Below are 15,992 nucleotides of genomic sequence, written 5' to 3' on the forward strand. Positions count from 1 at the left end.
AAAAAACACAACAGTCTTCCCATATTATGCTACTGATTCCAGACTGATCTCAGTGAAGGAAGCTTTTATGTGGCTGCTCAACTGCCTCAGCCCACAAGCTGGTTGGAAGCTAAATCAGATTATTCTCTTACAGTTCTGTGGGCAGAGTAAGCAAGGAGGGGTATTCACACTCCTCAGAAATGCAGACGGCAGCAGCTTCATCAGGGAGAAACCTCAAGGCCAACTAAGGAACAGAGAGTCAATCCTTTTGTAAAAGCTGTGTGACAGCAGACCCAGAGTCTGCTGTGTGGTTCTGGGAGCAAACCATTCTGGAGCATTATTCCTGGGAGCCTCATTTATCTCATTACTGTAGAGAGAGGCAACACCCCAGTCAAGAATGACCTGGAGAGAATCAGAATAAATCCATTTACTGTACAGAGTCAGCACAAGGAAGAGAAATATAAATCCTCTTCAACTCTTCTAATGTTGAATCCATTGCATGCTCTAGAAGTCATAAGGTGTATTTACTGCTAGCTTGTCAAATCACTAAAGTTTTTTCAGAACATTGTTTAAAATATTTTTTTTTTTTTTTTACTTACGTGGTAGAAAATCCTTTGAGCTCTTACTAGAGTGACAAGTTCTGAAAAAAGCCTACATCTGGTCCATTAACAACTTGGGTAATTTCATTAAACCGACAGGTTAAATAATTTAACTGAGTCACACAAAGATTTCTTCAGCATACAGAAGGAACTAAAAGGAAAGTGTCTTCAGGATTCTGAAAGCTTATTCTGATGACTGTTTCCACATAAACATGATTTTTATTAGTTCATGAAGAAGTGCTTGACAAATGCTTTAAAAACAGTTTCAAGGTCACAGTGAGCAAAAGCTGCATATGTTTTATTATTAAAACCCAAATTTACTTTTAACAGGTAAGAATATAACTTAGTCAAAGATTAGATAGAGCTTTTGACCCAAAGAGAACTTATGCAAATTCTACAAGCCACAGCCACTACGTTTGCTATCAGATCATTCTTGGGACTGCAGATTGCTGTTTGATACAAAGCAGTAAGTCCCCAACTAACACCTCCTACACTCCTCCTCAAGGGTTAATTGCCCTGTGCTAGAAAAGAAGCTAATCCTTCTCATCTTTGTGTAGTCTGGGCAAAGCCACAACAAATTAATACATTTCTTTCAAGGTCAGACAAAAATCTGGCCTTAAGAAAGCTTTTGGAGTTAAGCTTCAGAGATTGCTATAAGCTAGGTAAGAGGCATTTCCTTAAAAAATGCTCATACAGTTCAGGATGGGGTGGGGATGGGAAAAATGCAGCAACAAGGAAAATTGAAATCCCATTAGAGGATATTACAAAGTAACCTAGAAGACAGAATGTGAACAAAATGTTATACTTCATTAATCTTTGAATTTAATACAGGAATTGTTTTGTTTTCCATCGAAGGAAAAGATCAGATTGTTGTGTCACTGTATGTGCCTGATACAGGTTAAAACCAACAAAAAGAAAGGAAAGGCAGATCTGGGTGTCCCCTCCTTCCCCCAGATCATCTACACAACAAATGCATGAACTCTTGTACAGTGCTCACATGCTGTGCTGAAGACACAAGCTGGTGACCATTAAATCTGCATTCAGCTCAGTGATTTCCTTAAGTCTATCATAAATACAATCTAGAACCATTTATTTTTAACATGATTAGAATGAAGAACAGTAAGTTAATGCTTAGAGCAGCCCTTCAAGGGACAACCTCCCTAAGCCCTCCTAGGGGCTGTAAAGGGTTTATTCCCCTGTTTACATCTCAGGAGATGTCTAAAAGATGAGAAAGCTTACCCACTGTGAGCTGCACACTGTTGCAACTTGCCCAATTTCCCCATCATCCACAAAGTCAAATTTCCAGACTTCACAGGAAAGCTCATAACACATAATTGTCTCTTGACTCCCTTCCTGGTCAGATCAGAATTTATGAAGTTTCTTTAATGTGTGCCAAGAAAAGACAGGATCTTCCCTGGGAAAAGCCAAAGGCAGCAGCTTGTCACAAACAAGAAGTACTCGGGGGTCACAGGCAGGGGAAAGCCACAGCCATGAAGTTCAATATGATTCTATAAATATTTATGAGGAGCAAATGAGTATTAATCAACTGAAAAGGTGAAAAAACAGTCCACTGTCAGTCTAAATCAAGAAAAGTGTGCCAGCAAGCACTTTCCCAGGCAACATCTGCCACTTCCAGGGTTCAGCATGGGACAGGCACCACTCCAAGGAGGCAGACCAGAGGCAGATCCTGTTTTGGGGAAGCTCTAAGTGAAACCTCACTGAGGCAAACTGAGCTCTACTAGGTGGCCTCAGGCAGCTAAACAGAGCAGGGCTCAGCACAGTGCACTGACTTAGTGTGGATGCTGGGTGCCAAGGGGCACACTGTCCTGCTGAAGCACAGCTCTGCACCACAGGAGCTGATGCCCAGCAGAGGTGCAAGAGCCACAGCACAGCTGTCCCAGCCACATGCAGGGGACAGATGAAACACACCACAAATGTGCTCTGGACACTCCAGCACAGAGTGCTGTGCCAGCAGTGGGAGCTGCCACACGCTGGAATCAAGCTCCCCATGCCTTCTGACTGACTCATAAGCAGGGCTGAAGAGACTCTCAGCCCTTTCCTGCTCTTTATTAGCTGCTATTCCTGCTATTTAAAGCCCTCCTTCTATTTCCAGTGTAAGGGCACCTCACCATTGCCTCTCTTAGGGCTAAAACAAAATTCTTTTTGAAACTCCACACTAATTCCCTCACAGACACTGAGACTAAACATTTACTCTGATGAATCAGTGTATGACTGTTGCCACGTTATATAAGGGTAACATCTCCAATTTTCCCACAACTAACAGGTTTAGAATACTTTCCAAAGTATCTCCTGAATAATTTTTTAAGGGTAGAAACATGTGATGTTTGCTGTAGTCACTGACCAGCAGAGGGAGATAGGATACTGTTGCCAAACAAAACTCCAAGATCCAGAATCTTTCAAAGATACCATGAGAACACAACACAGCTGCATTTTTAGTTCTTCCTTCACTGATGATTACTTACTTATATTAAGGAAGGCAAGAAGTGAGCTCCTAAATTGTGTGTTTCAGCTCTAATATTATTAAAAACCTAAATTCAAATCACTGGAGGACTTTTTCAAGGCACTGGGTCTCTTTTTTTAGTGGGAGTTTTCTGCTTTGTAGAAGTTTTTACAGTTTGTTTCTGTACTAGGTGAAACACTGATGTGGGTAGGAATGAAACAGACCCAGGAAAGACAAACATCCATTTGAGAGGATTTATGGACACTGAATGTTTCAGAGCTGTGTTTTCAAAGTACAAACTGATACGAAGTCCTGAGGCACTGGACAATAAGTAATTTATACATTAAAAATTAAAAATGCAAGGGACAGTAAAGAAGCTTTATTTGACCACCCGTACTGGGTTAATTCTCCACCATGTACTTCTTCTGCTGTTTTAGACAAATGAAAAAAGCTATTCTCTTTTTATATTCCATACATGTTTGTGCACCAGCCACACCAATCAAACTGAATGACCATAATGTGTTTTGAAGACAGTGATAGTGTTACATTAACACAGGGTGCCAGGTAAAGAACTAAATGGAAACACTGAACAGAAGTATTAAAAAGACCTCTGAACAGTGCAGGCCTGGTAAATATTCAGATCTACCTTTTTAGTGCTTTCTTAAATAGTTTTGCAAAATCTGCTAAGTTGGAAGATAGTGCCTCTGCTGGAAGATGGACTCCTACTTTACAGAATTATGACTTTATAAATTAAAAGTAAATGCAAGTGGATTAAACATAGTAATGCAAAGTCAAAAAAATGCAGTTTAGAGGGGGAAAAAAAAGCTCCTCACCAGCAATACAAACTCATGATCTGGCCCATATTTGTTGTATGCTAGAGTCTGAATGAGCAACTCCAGAATTCCCTTCTACCACCACTGCTTTCAAATACCTGGAGAAGCAGACTGAGAATATGACTACATGATCACAGACCAAGGCATTCCTTGTTCTCATCTAGCTGTAATCCATGACAATCATTAGGGATGCCAAATAAAGACAGGGATTCTGGTGAAGTGCTGGTGGAAGTTTTTCCATCACCACTAAGTTACCTGTTCTCCTTTATGGTGAAAACTCACAAAGCTCACTCACTCACAGTTTTCCCAGGTGTTACCTCACACTGGCTCACCACCTGGAGAGGAAACTCTCACTTCTTGACATTAATAGCATTGTCTCAACACAGTTCCAGCAATGAAAACTGGTATCTGGCACGAAGTAATTCATCAAGAGATCTGGAAACTCCAAAAGGAATCAGTGGCCTCCAGATTAACTGGTAAATGGAATAAAGAACAATTATCTCTCCAACTGCAACAGTGACCAGGCTCAAGGCCTTGACCCAGGTGAGCACTGACAATGCAGGCTGTGGGTCATGCCCACTGCAGATACCAACTCCCAGCACATCATCTCATAGTGTGAGGAAAAAATACCTTCTGGGATGAAAAGGAGGCCAACAGTCTGAGAAGAGCTGAAAGACAGTGAACAGTGAACCCCATCATCCTAAATCTGATTTTTCAGGTCAAAAAAGTAAATTTTTTACTCAAGAGCTGACATTCACCCTTCTCCTCCAGGTAGAAGAAAGGAAATTTTCCCTCTCTAAGATGGTGAAAAAAAGTCAATGTAGATTTCCCACTTTTCAGATCAGAGCACTCAATTCACCACTATATACAATTATCTGATACACAAGATGGTTCTGTGAATGTTCTGGGAGTGAGTATCTGTTACATGACTGCCTCAGACTGTAGGAAGCTGAGATCTGAGTAGTACATTCCAGACCAAAATTACTAAATGGGCTTAGTTAAGTCAGAATTTGAGCATTTTACAAAGAAAAACACACTGAAACTGCAAAAATCAAAGCAAGCAAAAAAATACCAAGTGCAAAATCCAGGAAACAAAGAAAGCCACAGCTTCCTAACACACTGCAGAACAGATTAGTCTGTTTCTATAGCAGGCAGCTAATGCCTTCTTTTGGCAAATAAACTCTTCAGACAGAGCCAAGAGTCTAGCAGATGATTTACTGATTAAATGCAAAATGAGAAGCTGAAAACAAAAATTTTCTGGAGAATGTAATAATTTACATAATTAAGCCATCCATTTGAGTCCTAAACTGTCTTATCAGTATAGCAGGAAGAGGCTCATAGCACCTGGGTACTCTTTAGCTGTTGCACAAGGATCTTACACCAAATGTCTTTATGTAGGTACAGGTAGCCATGAAGAAGCCAATACAAATTTGGGCTCATCTGAAATTTTTATTTTTAGATAGAGATTTCAACTGCAAACTGAACTACATCCCCTCTTTCTGTTCTGCTAGGATGTCTTCCCCCAACTCCTCCTCTAAAACACAAAAGACACAGTTGGAACAATACAGTTTTGTATAGACAAAGCACAGCATGATAACAGCACTTCTCTTCAAGAGATCACATTTCATTTAACACTCAGGAAACAGTAATTAAAATAATAAAAATAAAGAACTGCAAGCAAAGGCAGACTGAAAGGAGAATACTCACTTGTAGCGTAGTGTCGAAAACAACAAGCTTAGAGCTTGTTGGAACAATGTCATAACACTTGTGTGACCTCATGAATCGCACATAAATGTCACTTTCCGATTCTTCAAGTGCTGCAAGTAAAAATATTATGTTGTTTTATTTAAGCAACCTTAAAATAGAGTAGTAAAAAACCATGCCAAGTCAACTGAACACCACTGCAGAAGGACAACCCTAAAGCAAAACTCAAATTTACACCTCCAGATCTGGATAGACAGTCACAGGTTTGCACTTTGCATTTCAGACTCATCTTTCCTTTCAAATTAAATATAACAAAGACAAAATGCATTGTTCTTCTTTGATGAGAAAGGACTTTCATGCTGGAGAGTAACATTCTTAGAAAGTATCTTTTTTTTTTTTTTTTTCCCTAACAGCAACCTACTGGAATATGCCTCTCAACACTGTTATATAGAGAAGAAGGCAGTTTGAAACTTTAGTGTCAGTCTTCACTAACTCAAGCTCCTTAAATTAGTGTTTCTTGAATCTTTACTGCTACCTGTTTCACTTTTCACATAGTAATTTTCTATTTTCTAACAAGGCAGCAGGCAAGTTCCATAATCAGCTTCATTCTCTTCTGGCTACACAGAGCATCACAACTCCAACACTTTGTTTATAAAACCAGGATCCATGTGGCTGGAATGGTTTTAATGTTGTACATCTGTAGCAAGGACATGCAATCCCATCCAGATTTCCTTAAATTTCCTTTGCATTTGTTCAGATGCATGTGCATACAACCCCCAGATCTGCTCAGATGCATTAACTTTTCTCTCTTTTAAGCAGTTTGCCTCTCCATTCTTTCCAGCAGGTACCTAGAACTTGGCCAAGGATAATCCCTCCACCAGAGATGTACCCTTTAGATCCCATTAACTATTCCACAGAAACTTGGACATATATTAACACTTTCGAAGAGCACAATAAAAAAGACAACAAACAAAAAAAAACCTTTAAATACCTACTGACCATTAAAGAACTTCATAGTAGGGAGTTAAAAACTCAAAATCCTTATTTGCTAGATTTGCTCAAAATTAGTTATCTTACTCTGGATAAATTATTTGTCATTTCTACCAAATGGTTCAGCACAGCCTTTTTAGTCCAAATTTACGGAAGAAAAGCTTGATCTCCCCTACAAGAGGCTGCTCCAGGATCAAGCATCATCTACACACTGAGCAAGTCCTTCATTTCCTACTCCCATTACTCTTTAAAATAAATAAATAACCAACAAGTCTGGTCTTTAGAAAGTTATTATGGCTGCCTTTGCAATCCTATATGCAGTCCCAAGAGCCCTTACTTACTTCAACCTCAAGTTTGCAAACAATCAAGATGCTATAGGTAAAAACAACAGGAACACCTCAAATTCCACTGGAACAGTGGAATCAGCATCCCTGGACATGTTCAAAAAATGTGTGGATGTGGCACCTGGGGACATGGGGTGGTGAACACAGTGTTAAGAATTGGACTTGATGATCTTAAGAGGTTTTTTCCAACCTAAATGATTCAATGATTCTATAAACCACAAAACAACCAGCTGAAAAAAAATGAACACTCTCAGAGCACATCATGGCTCCACAGAGTCTTGCCAACTCACTAATAATTTTTAAATGTATCAGGATAAGCACAGTAACTGTGAGCCAGAACAATTCAATCAGGGGAGGCAGTTCATGGCAGCCACCACCAGAATTCTTACCAGTACAGGGAAGGTGTACCCATAACCCCTCCTCTCACCACACATTCCCACCCTCCAAACACAGCTTCAGCTGGATCTCAATAATCCCCACCCCGATGCAAAAGAATAATAGCCAAAGGTTAAATGTTATCTTGCCCTGTGCTGCCTTCCAGTTCAGGGGAGACACCACAAAGCAACAGCTTCTCTTTAACTGTAAAATTACAATTAAAAATATTCAGAAACATGAGATAGCCATCTGTGAGCACTGTTAACACCCCTGGAAATAGCTAGGAAACTGTAGCAGGATCTGGACAAGGATCCAGTTGTCCAGCTGGAACTGAGGTTTATTCCTACAGAAGATCCTTATTCTATAAATAAGTACAATGCACCACTTTATTAGTTACTAACATGCAAAACATCAGCAGCACTGATTTAAATCTCATGTCCTACACAACTCCATCAAGTGCCTGTTGGAAAGGATATTTAAGACCTTCTAACACCTTCAGCTCCCTGGGAATACTCAACAGCTACCACAGCCCAATTCCTTGCACAGGTATTATGTATAGATTATATACATACACAGCTGTTCAATGGACAAAAAGGTCTCCCAAACCTAAGCCTCAGCACACCTCAGGGATGCACTCACACCTATCTTTCCTGAACAGCACAACTGCACAGGGCATAATCATATTTATTGTTTGTCTCCCCTTTCAGATGACAAACTTCCTGCTTTGGGTTGTATCCAACCACTACTGTGCTGCCAAATACAAGTGATCAAATAAGAACACCCTCATCTCCATGAGAATATTTCTACTTTATTACCTGCTTAGTTTCTTGTTCCAGTCTTATTTTTTTTTCCCCAATAACTACCCATTCATTCTGAAGCCTCTGCAGCAGTACTTCCTTTGGATGGACATGGACAGATCCCTTCTGGCTTGACTTACAACCTCCCTCTGTCTCTGCACGACATCTCTGATCTGCACCCGAGACCATCTGCCCCACATGCAGGAGATATGAACACAGAACTGCCTCCAGCCAAACCTCAGCTCTCTGCTGCTCGGCATCTGGCAATCAGCTGGCTCACAGAGCAGATTCCCAGCAGGAGCTATCTGAATCTAGAGCAGGATCAGGGAGGAGAAGAATCCACTGACAAGCAGTTGAATGTGTATTTCTGGAGGGGGGTGCTCATTCATGCAAGTTTATCCCCTGAAGATTCATCTGCAGGTTTTTTTCCAATTGGACACTGCCCATGTGCATCCCCTCTTCCCAAGCCATAGGTGAAGGCAAATATATCCAAATTCCCAGTGCTGTTTTTTTGTGATTTTTATTAGAGCAGAAAGAGAAGTCACCTGGAAGGTTACAAATAAACCCTGTCAGACAGTTTGATACCTGAAGTTGAGCACCTTGTCATACAGGCTTTTACAGAGTAAAATCTCTGTATTGGCATTTTATTTGCTCCTGCTGTTAGAGATACTTTAAAGAGTAAAAGATCAATTTGTATTTCTGCCACTCTGCTCCACAATCTTATTCACCAAAATAATTTTTACTTTCTTCCTTTCTCCCACCCTTCACTATAATGTGAGACATGCTTTTGTTTTTTATTTCAGCCAGTAGATGATGATTATTTATATCAGCCAGTAGATTATTTATGAGAGCATCATAGATTTTTTTTTTGGACAGATTAATTATTCAACAATACTGACTCAGAGACTGCAGTGGAACTCATACTAAGCATAATTGTCTATTCAGAGAGCTCTAAGGTAGAACTACCATCTGAATACTCATGAATGACAGAGAAACTTCTGCAGCATTGCTGAAGCCATTTCCTCAGAGATCTACTGAACAGATGCCTTCAGTTCCACTCATACCTTTGCCACCAAACACAGGGTACTTTCCTATTGTAGCTTTCCCCTCACAATTTCAAGGCCTTCAAAAGCAAAAAAAAAAAAAAAAACAAAAAAAAACAAGAGGGAAAAACAAAAACAAAGCAAAACACAAAAAAAAAAAAAAAAAAAGTGCCTGCAGATGGAGAATAGGAATACAATGTCAACACTTACGGAAAAGCTTCCAAATTGGTTCCATGAGTATTTGAAAGACAGACACAGGTTCCACAGAGGCTGGGTTCTCTCACCTTCTTTAAAGTGTTAATTCCACCACAACCACACCACAGCAGCTCTCCATAGCAACCCTGTCCTCATGGTTAGATTGAGGGCTGGGAACTCTGGCAACTCTCAGTCATTTGAAGACCTCAAACTTACGAACCTAAACCTTCTTATAAACCTAAACAACTGACTTCTCAAAATTTCATATTAAATTAATGGCCAAATTTTAAAGGCCCTTAAAAAAGTAGGGGAAAAAACAGCAGAGAGGTAAATGTAAAATATACACTCAGTTAACTGCCTAGCCAGGTGAACAGCTTGGAGGAAGACAGAAACCACAAATATACACAGTAATTGCACGAATCTCCCTGATTTTTTAATAAGAATCAGTATGGAAACTGTGCAACTTAAAAAAATTCAGAGTCTTCTTAGAGCAGCAGGAGCTGAGCTAAGCACTCCCAGCTCCCAGCACAATTTTTTACCTGGACATCTATTGGCATAATCATCTCCCCTCAGCCAGAACCAATAGATAAAAGGAAATGGGGAAGTAGAAATGTAGTTTTGTGATGTTCTCACTTGTACTAAACAACATAGGAGAAAACACATTTTATTTTCTGTTACTGCACACATACATATCTTAACTTCAGGGCACTCCAAGCCATACTTCTATTTTAAAAGTCACATGATATGCTGAATATCACATTTCAGATGCCAGAGAATGAAAATATTAAAGACCAAAGATTTTTTTCATGACAATGTTTACTATGGAACTGATCCAACCGCAATACATTAAGTCAAACTTATTGGTGTAATTATAATGATAAGCATTATTAAAAGGTGTTATGCCAATGCACTCTATACTATTCTTATAGGTATATATAAATACATACACATATTTATATATCTCCTGCCCTTTCCCTACATTAGAAGCTACCCAGGACAATGACAGCACCCACAGCAAAGATTATCTTAGCTGTGCCAAATGCTGCCAGAAGACACCAGGGTGAGCAATCACTTCAATAAGCCAGGACAAGTTACCCTCTCTTCTCCCTGTTACAGATAACCCTTGGCAGAGAATTCAACAGGTAAAAGACATCATTAACCTTGTAAATTGTTTTTCTGATTGTGGTTTTATCTGAAAGCTGTCACCAAAAGCAGCTTTAAAGTTTCTGATAACTCCTGGTCTGAATTTACTGAAGGAGTTCCTTAATATCCTTGAAAACCTCCCACACAGCTTTCACAGCACTGGAGATTGTAGGAGTTCTAGTATAAGTCATTAACACAACATAGATCTGGAAAAAAAATCATCCACAACGAATACAGTTAACTCCAAAAGCAACAGTGACACTACTCAGAAGGAACCATAAACTATTCCTGGCCACCAGGCCCTGGAACACAGCTTTTAAGGGAAATAGAGGCAGCTGAATGAAGCAGGGTTTCAAGAATAATGTTCTGGGAATCAAATATCCAGGTAGGATTTTATCAGCATTCCTCAGCAAAGGGACAGACAGGAACAGATTCTGCAGAGGGATCCAGTACTCGCTGTGTACAGGACGTTGCTGTGAGCATGAGCAAGAGCTTTACTTCAGCCTACCTTCTATAAGACAGATATGGCTCATTTACCAGATTTTTAGCTAGGTTTGAATGCTTCACAAATTAAAATGTACATGGCATATCCAGTGAAAAGCTTGGGGACTGAGGCGCTGGCAGAGAAGTGCAAGAAACTGCAATTTTGTCACAGAATAACCAAGTAAGGGGGCATGACAGCTCAGTCTGCTGAAGAGCCAAGAACACTGGAAACAGTGGACAAGAAACCAGACACCAGAAACTGAATCAATGTCAGACTTGGTAGGAAGGGAATACTAACATGGTTTAAGAAGGACAAACACAGGAGAAAAGCAGAAGTGTTGTGCTGTATCATTTAATTTCTGTTTATACATGAGGAAACTTATCTCAGAAAAAGAAAAAACCACCACCAAAATAACCACCCACGTAATCAGCCACAGGGTAAGGTTAAGTTGTAATAAAAGACAGAAAAAGCAGGAAGAGATGGTCACAAGAATACCTACTCTATGTGGCAGGAGATAAATCACAGAACCAGAGAATATCCTGAGCTGGAAGGGATGCACAAGGATCAGAGTCCAGCTCCTGGCTCTACACAGGATAACCCCAAAAGTTTTAGAACATGCTTGACAAAACTTCATTGCAGACATGGCAGCCAAGACTACCAATGTACTACTTCAAGTTATACAAGGGAAAAACCAAACAGGTTTACAGTCCAATACATAGGAAATAATATGATGACAGTGATAGGAGTTAATTACAGGAGTTTTCACAAACTGAAAAGCTTTTAAATGCAAGAACAGGAAGAAAGGATGTAAAGACAGAAACAAGACTTTGTTTTTCTTTTCTGAGAACTGGAAAGGGCTTTAAAATATCCTGGAAGACCACACACTAAAGGTATACAGTAGCATTATTCATGCAGCCACGGGCTATAGGATATGGATGTTGCAGATTGAACATTTCCCACCCTCATCTAAAGGAACGCCTGAGCTGGCAGATAAAGGTTACAGCAAATTTACAGATGTAAGAAACTCTGATACAAACAAGTGATAGGGAATGTATCAAGAGATCAGTATCAGAAGCTTCTTCAGTGTTCCAAGATTAATTCAATTGCATATTACAGCATGGATATATGATGTGACAGAGGAAAAGAACTTTAAAAAGAAGTGTGAGTACATATGAACAACAATAGAGTAAGTGAGCTCTCCCTTGCTAACTGCACCTCATCCTACAAATAAGAAAAGGGTCTAGAGGCACAGAAAACAAGAGAGAACAGGTACATGAACAGATAAACAGTGAATAGAGAAGTAAATGCACTGTCTTATTGTTCAGGTCTTCAGAAAAAGGTTAATCCTTCTAATAACAGCAACAAGCTAAAGGAAACCAGAACCCTTCATTAAGAACTATATTCAGAGTTGCTTTAGACACTTTCAAACGTAACCTTCAGTATTGCGTACATCTTCTTTTTTTTTCACATATTTTAGTGTGTTTTCTGAATTCTGAAGTCAGTGCAACTGTTCATTCACTCTGGATCACCAAGGTAATTGAGATGTTTTCTCCCCTTTTCACAAGGAGTTGCTTCAGGCAGAGACACCAGATTATTTCATGTGTAAGCAGGAATCACCCTAGCTAAAAGCAGCCTTTCCTGAACTCTGCAAGTTTATGAAGGAGAAGATATACTACAAGTCTACAGGAAAGCCAAACAAATTCAAACCCAGTCAGAATTCCTGGAAGTGTCTTGAAGCAAGTTATTAAAACCAGTGTATTTGTAAGCACCTACAAAGGCAGCTCATCAAAAGCAAAGAAAAAAGTCAACACGGCTGTGTCAGGAACAGCTCAGACTAATAAGTTTTTACCCAGAATAAAATTATCAACTGGATGAAAAAGAAGGTAGACACAAAATAAAAATAGTATTTAAAAAAAATCACAGTATGCTTGAGACAGTAATTTTAAAGCAAGCATGGATATCACTGCATGAGGAGAAGAGTCACACCATGCCACCTGCCTAACAAGCAAACCCAGCTGCAGCAAAATCAGTAATATGCTTTTTCTTCAGTGGGTTTGCAAGACTGGATGACAACTGCGTGTTTTTTAACAAGACATGGACGACAACTGTGTGTTTTTAACAAGACATGGACTCCAGTTCAAACTCTTCCCCAAGCTGGAACATTTGCAAGGCTCACCTTTTGCAAATCAGGTAGTGCAGAATGGCATGCAAGCTCACACTGCAGGACTTTACACTTCTACAACTCTGGAAGTGTTTTTAACCAGTAGTTTGACACTTCCCATTACAACAGAGTATCAGGGGATCAATACTTCATTTTATTCAACATTCTCTTCAGTGATCTTTAGGAATAGACCACACTACAAAGAGCTTGAAGTAAGAGTTAGAAATTGTTGCAAGACTTAAAACTTCACAATATCTTCAAGCTGAATTTACAAGTGGCTTGGAGATAATACAATTTTTCAGGAAATACCAAAATCTGAAAGAAACACTCAATTGGAAGAATGCAAATTATGGAATGACTAAATACCACCACTCAGAGAGAGAAGTACCTTGCTGTTAACTTAACTTGCTACAGCAGAAGTAGGGAAGAAAAGGCAGTTTGCTTAAACAAAACAATAGGCAAACAAAAAAAACCCACCACAGCTGTTAGAGAGCTATTAATGCATTCCACAAGCTGGTTAGACAGAAAAGAGCAACCTTGGGACACTTTATAACCTCCTTCCTTAAAGGTCCTAAACGTGGAATGAGACAAGTGTCTTCAAAAGCACATCCTGCTTAGAACAAAATAGTTATTAGCTATTGACAATACTTCAAAAGATCCACTTTTCTGTTTTTGAGGTTTAGATACCTACATGTCTTCAATTTCCAGCAGTACCTAAGACTTTTGTAAGAGAAAACTGATGCAAACAGTTGTTTGAAACAACTAAAGATTTGCATTGTGTTGCAGTCTTACATTCACAGCATGCCTCAAAATCCTGCACTGAAATTTGTTCCTCATTACTGGTGTTAGTAAGTCCTGGTAACTGGGCTGAGAAGTTAACACTTCTCTTTTACTGTAGCTCTCCACTGGCAGTGTGGATAAGCAAATTATTATTGTGAGACTTGAGACAGACAAAAAAAAAAATGTGATGGGCATCTTAAGAAACTCCACATTCCAGAGCTAATCATAGTAACTCTGAAGTTCCTTGTCCAGGCAGGCAGAGAAACTTATTTGTGTACAAGCAAGAGCTGCCTTGCTTAGGAACTAACTGGTAAACAGTATTACAAGTCCAACTGAATAATTCTGAAAAACACTTTTGAAAGAGCTCCGTATCTCTTAAATCAACTGTTGGTCAAAGGTTTGTACTTTGAGAAAAGCATCACTGTGGTTTTGTGAATAAAGGTAGCAACTTCAGCCTGCAACCTTAATGCTTCTAGGATTTTCACCACAACAAAGAATAAACTGACCTGAAGAATTTTCTAAAGCATGTTCAAGATTTTCCCTTGACAACAGGCACTATGATTTTTCCCTAAACATCCCAAACAACGATCTAAATTAAGATGTCGCCTGTCTGGAATGTGGGCCTGCTCTTCAAGACTGTGAGACACGAAACACAGGAAACTAAAAATGGCATTAAACTTCTGAATATTAATATCAGCAACCACTCTGTGCAGAGTTGGACTCAAGGGAAGTTTAAGGTATGTGATTAATGAGGGAATAAATCAGCCTGTATCTCTGCTGCAAGGTAAGTAAACAATTTGAATTTTTGCTGTATCCTTAAAACAAGCCCAAGTCCTACTAAATACACAGTTTGCACAAACTTTTAGAAAAGAAATAGTTGCTTAAGTCTTCTAGGAATTAGTTTAAGATCAAACCTAAACATGCAGCTTAACCAAAGCATCAATCACACAAGCATTTTCAAAATGAGCACACAGCATCTTCAAAAGCTGCAGCCATATCCCTACCAAACAGGGCAAATATTTAATCTGGTGGCAATCTTCCACTGAAGACTAAACTCAAAGTATCAATGCTTTAAAGAGAGAAAGACTTTTTTTAATACTTTAGCCATAAGGACTTTGGACTATGTTTGCTGGAGAAACAGTTTTATGAGGTTTAATAAATTGCTGGTCTCAAATCCTGGATAATTACTTATAACATCATAAGATAAAGCTTTTAATAAATCAGTATTTACATTTTCATTTCTGTTTAGTTTGTCCTTGCACATTTCTTCTCCTTCCTTCCTATGTATGCCAACACCTTCTAACAGCTATCATTGGCACTTCTTATAAAACTTTATGAATCTGCATGCACACATTAATAGACTATTGAGTGTTCTGTCCCAAAATACCACTTAGAAGATTTACCTACAGCATGTATAGCTTGAATCTACACAGAAAAAGAAAACAGTGTCATAAGTCAAGCAGGTGATATCCAACACACATTCAATGTATTTGGAAACAGTTTTCTGGAACCCATTTTACAGGTTTTGTTGATTCCTTCTCTATACCACAGATAAACTGCAACTCTTCCCAAAGCTGACCTTCCTCTGAGCTGACTCATTGTCTATACAGAGTAGCACTGGAGCTTTTGAGGGGTTCTTTTTGCCTTACTTTTTTTTTCAGGAACTGACTCAAAATAATACAAGAGAAATTCAAGAAAGACTGTGCCAGGAGAGATCCACACAACTGCTTGTGCAGAGCAGAGCATTCACTCTCCTGCACGTCAGAGACTTCAATCAAAGGCAGCCACCATTCCCTTTCCCCAAGTGATCCTGCTCCATCCTTAACTGAGTCAAAGCATTAAAGTCTATCCTACAACCCATCCTACAGTAACTATGCTGGAAGTTAGAATGCTGTTTCAAAACTCTTATAGGAAGAGTTTGTATCTATTCTTGTGCCAATTCACTTAATTTCCTTCCCTGTTTACCCCCTTCCCATCCCTTATAGGATGTTTTCATACATACTATGTTACCACAGCCCTTCTTGGTTTTCCTTTTACTGAGTTAAATGGGCAAAGCTTTATGGCTTCCTCATAAATGGCCTTTTTCTATGTCCATCTCAGTTCG

At 39.3% G+C, this 15,992-nt stretch overlaps 1 protein-coding gene across 6 annotated transcripts in view; it reads right to left on the minus strand.

Annotated features, from left to right (window-relative positions):
• PRKAG2 (protein kinase AMP-activated non-catalytic subunit gamma 2) overlaps positions 1–15,992 on the minus strand; it is a 156,529-nt gene that overhangs the window by 22,472 nt on the left and 118,065 nt on the right. For all 6 annotated transcript variants that reach the window (XM_062506189.1, XM_062506227.1, XM_062506197.1 and 3 more), the window contains one exon: positions 5,580–5,689. In XM_062506189.1, coding sequence (XP_062362173.1) covers positions 5,580–5,689 — 110 coding nt within the window. The remainder of the gene's footprint in view (positions 1–5,579; positions 5,690–15,992) is intronic.

The sequence above is a fragment of the Cinclus cinclus genome, chromosome 1 (assembly GCF_963662255.1).
Source record: "Cinclus cinclus chromosome 1, bCinCin1.1, whole genome shotgun sequence".
In the NCBI taxonomy this organism is placed as follows: domain Eukaryota; kingdom Metazoa; phylum Chordata; class Aves; order Passeriformes; family Cinclidae; genus Cinclus; species Cinclus cinclus.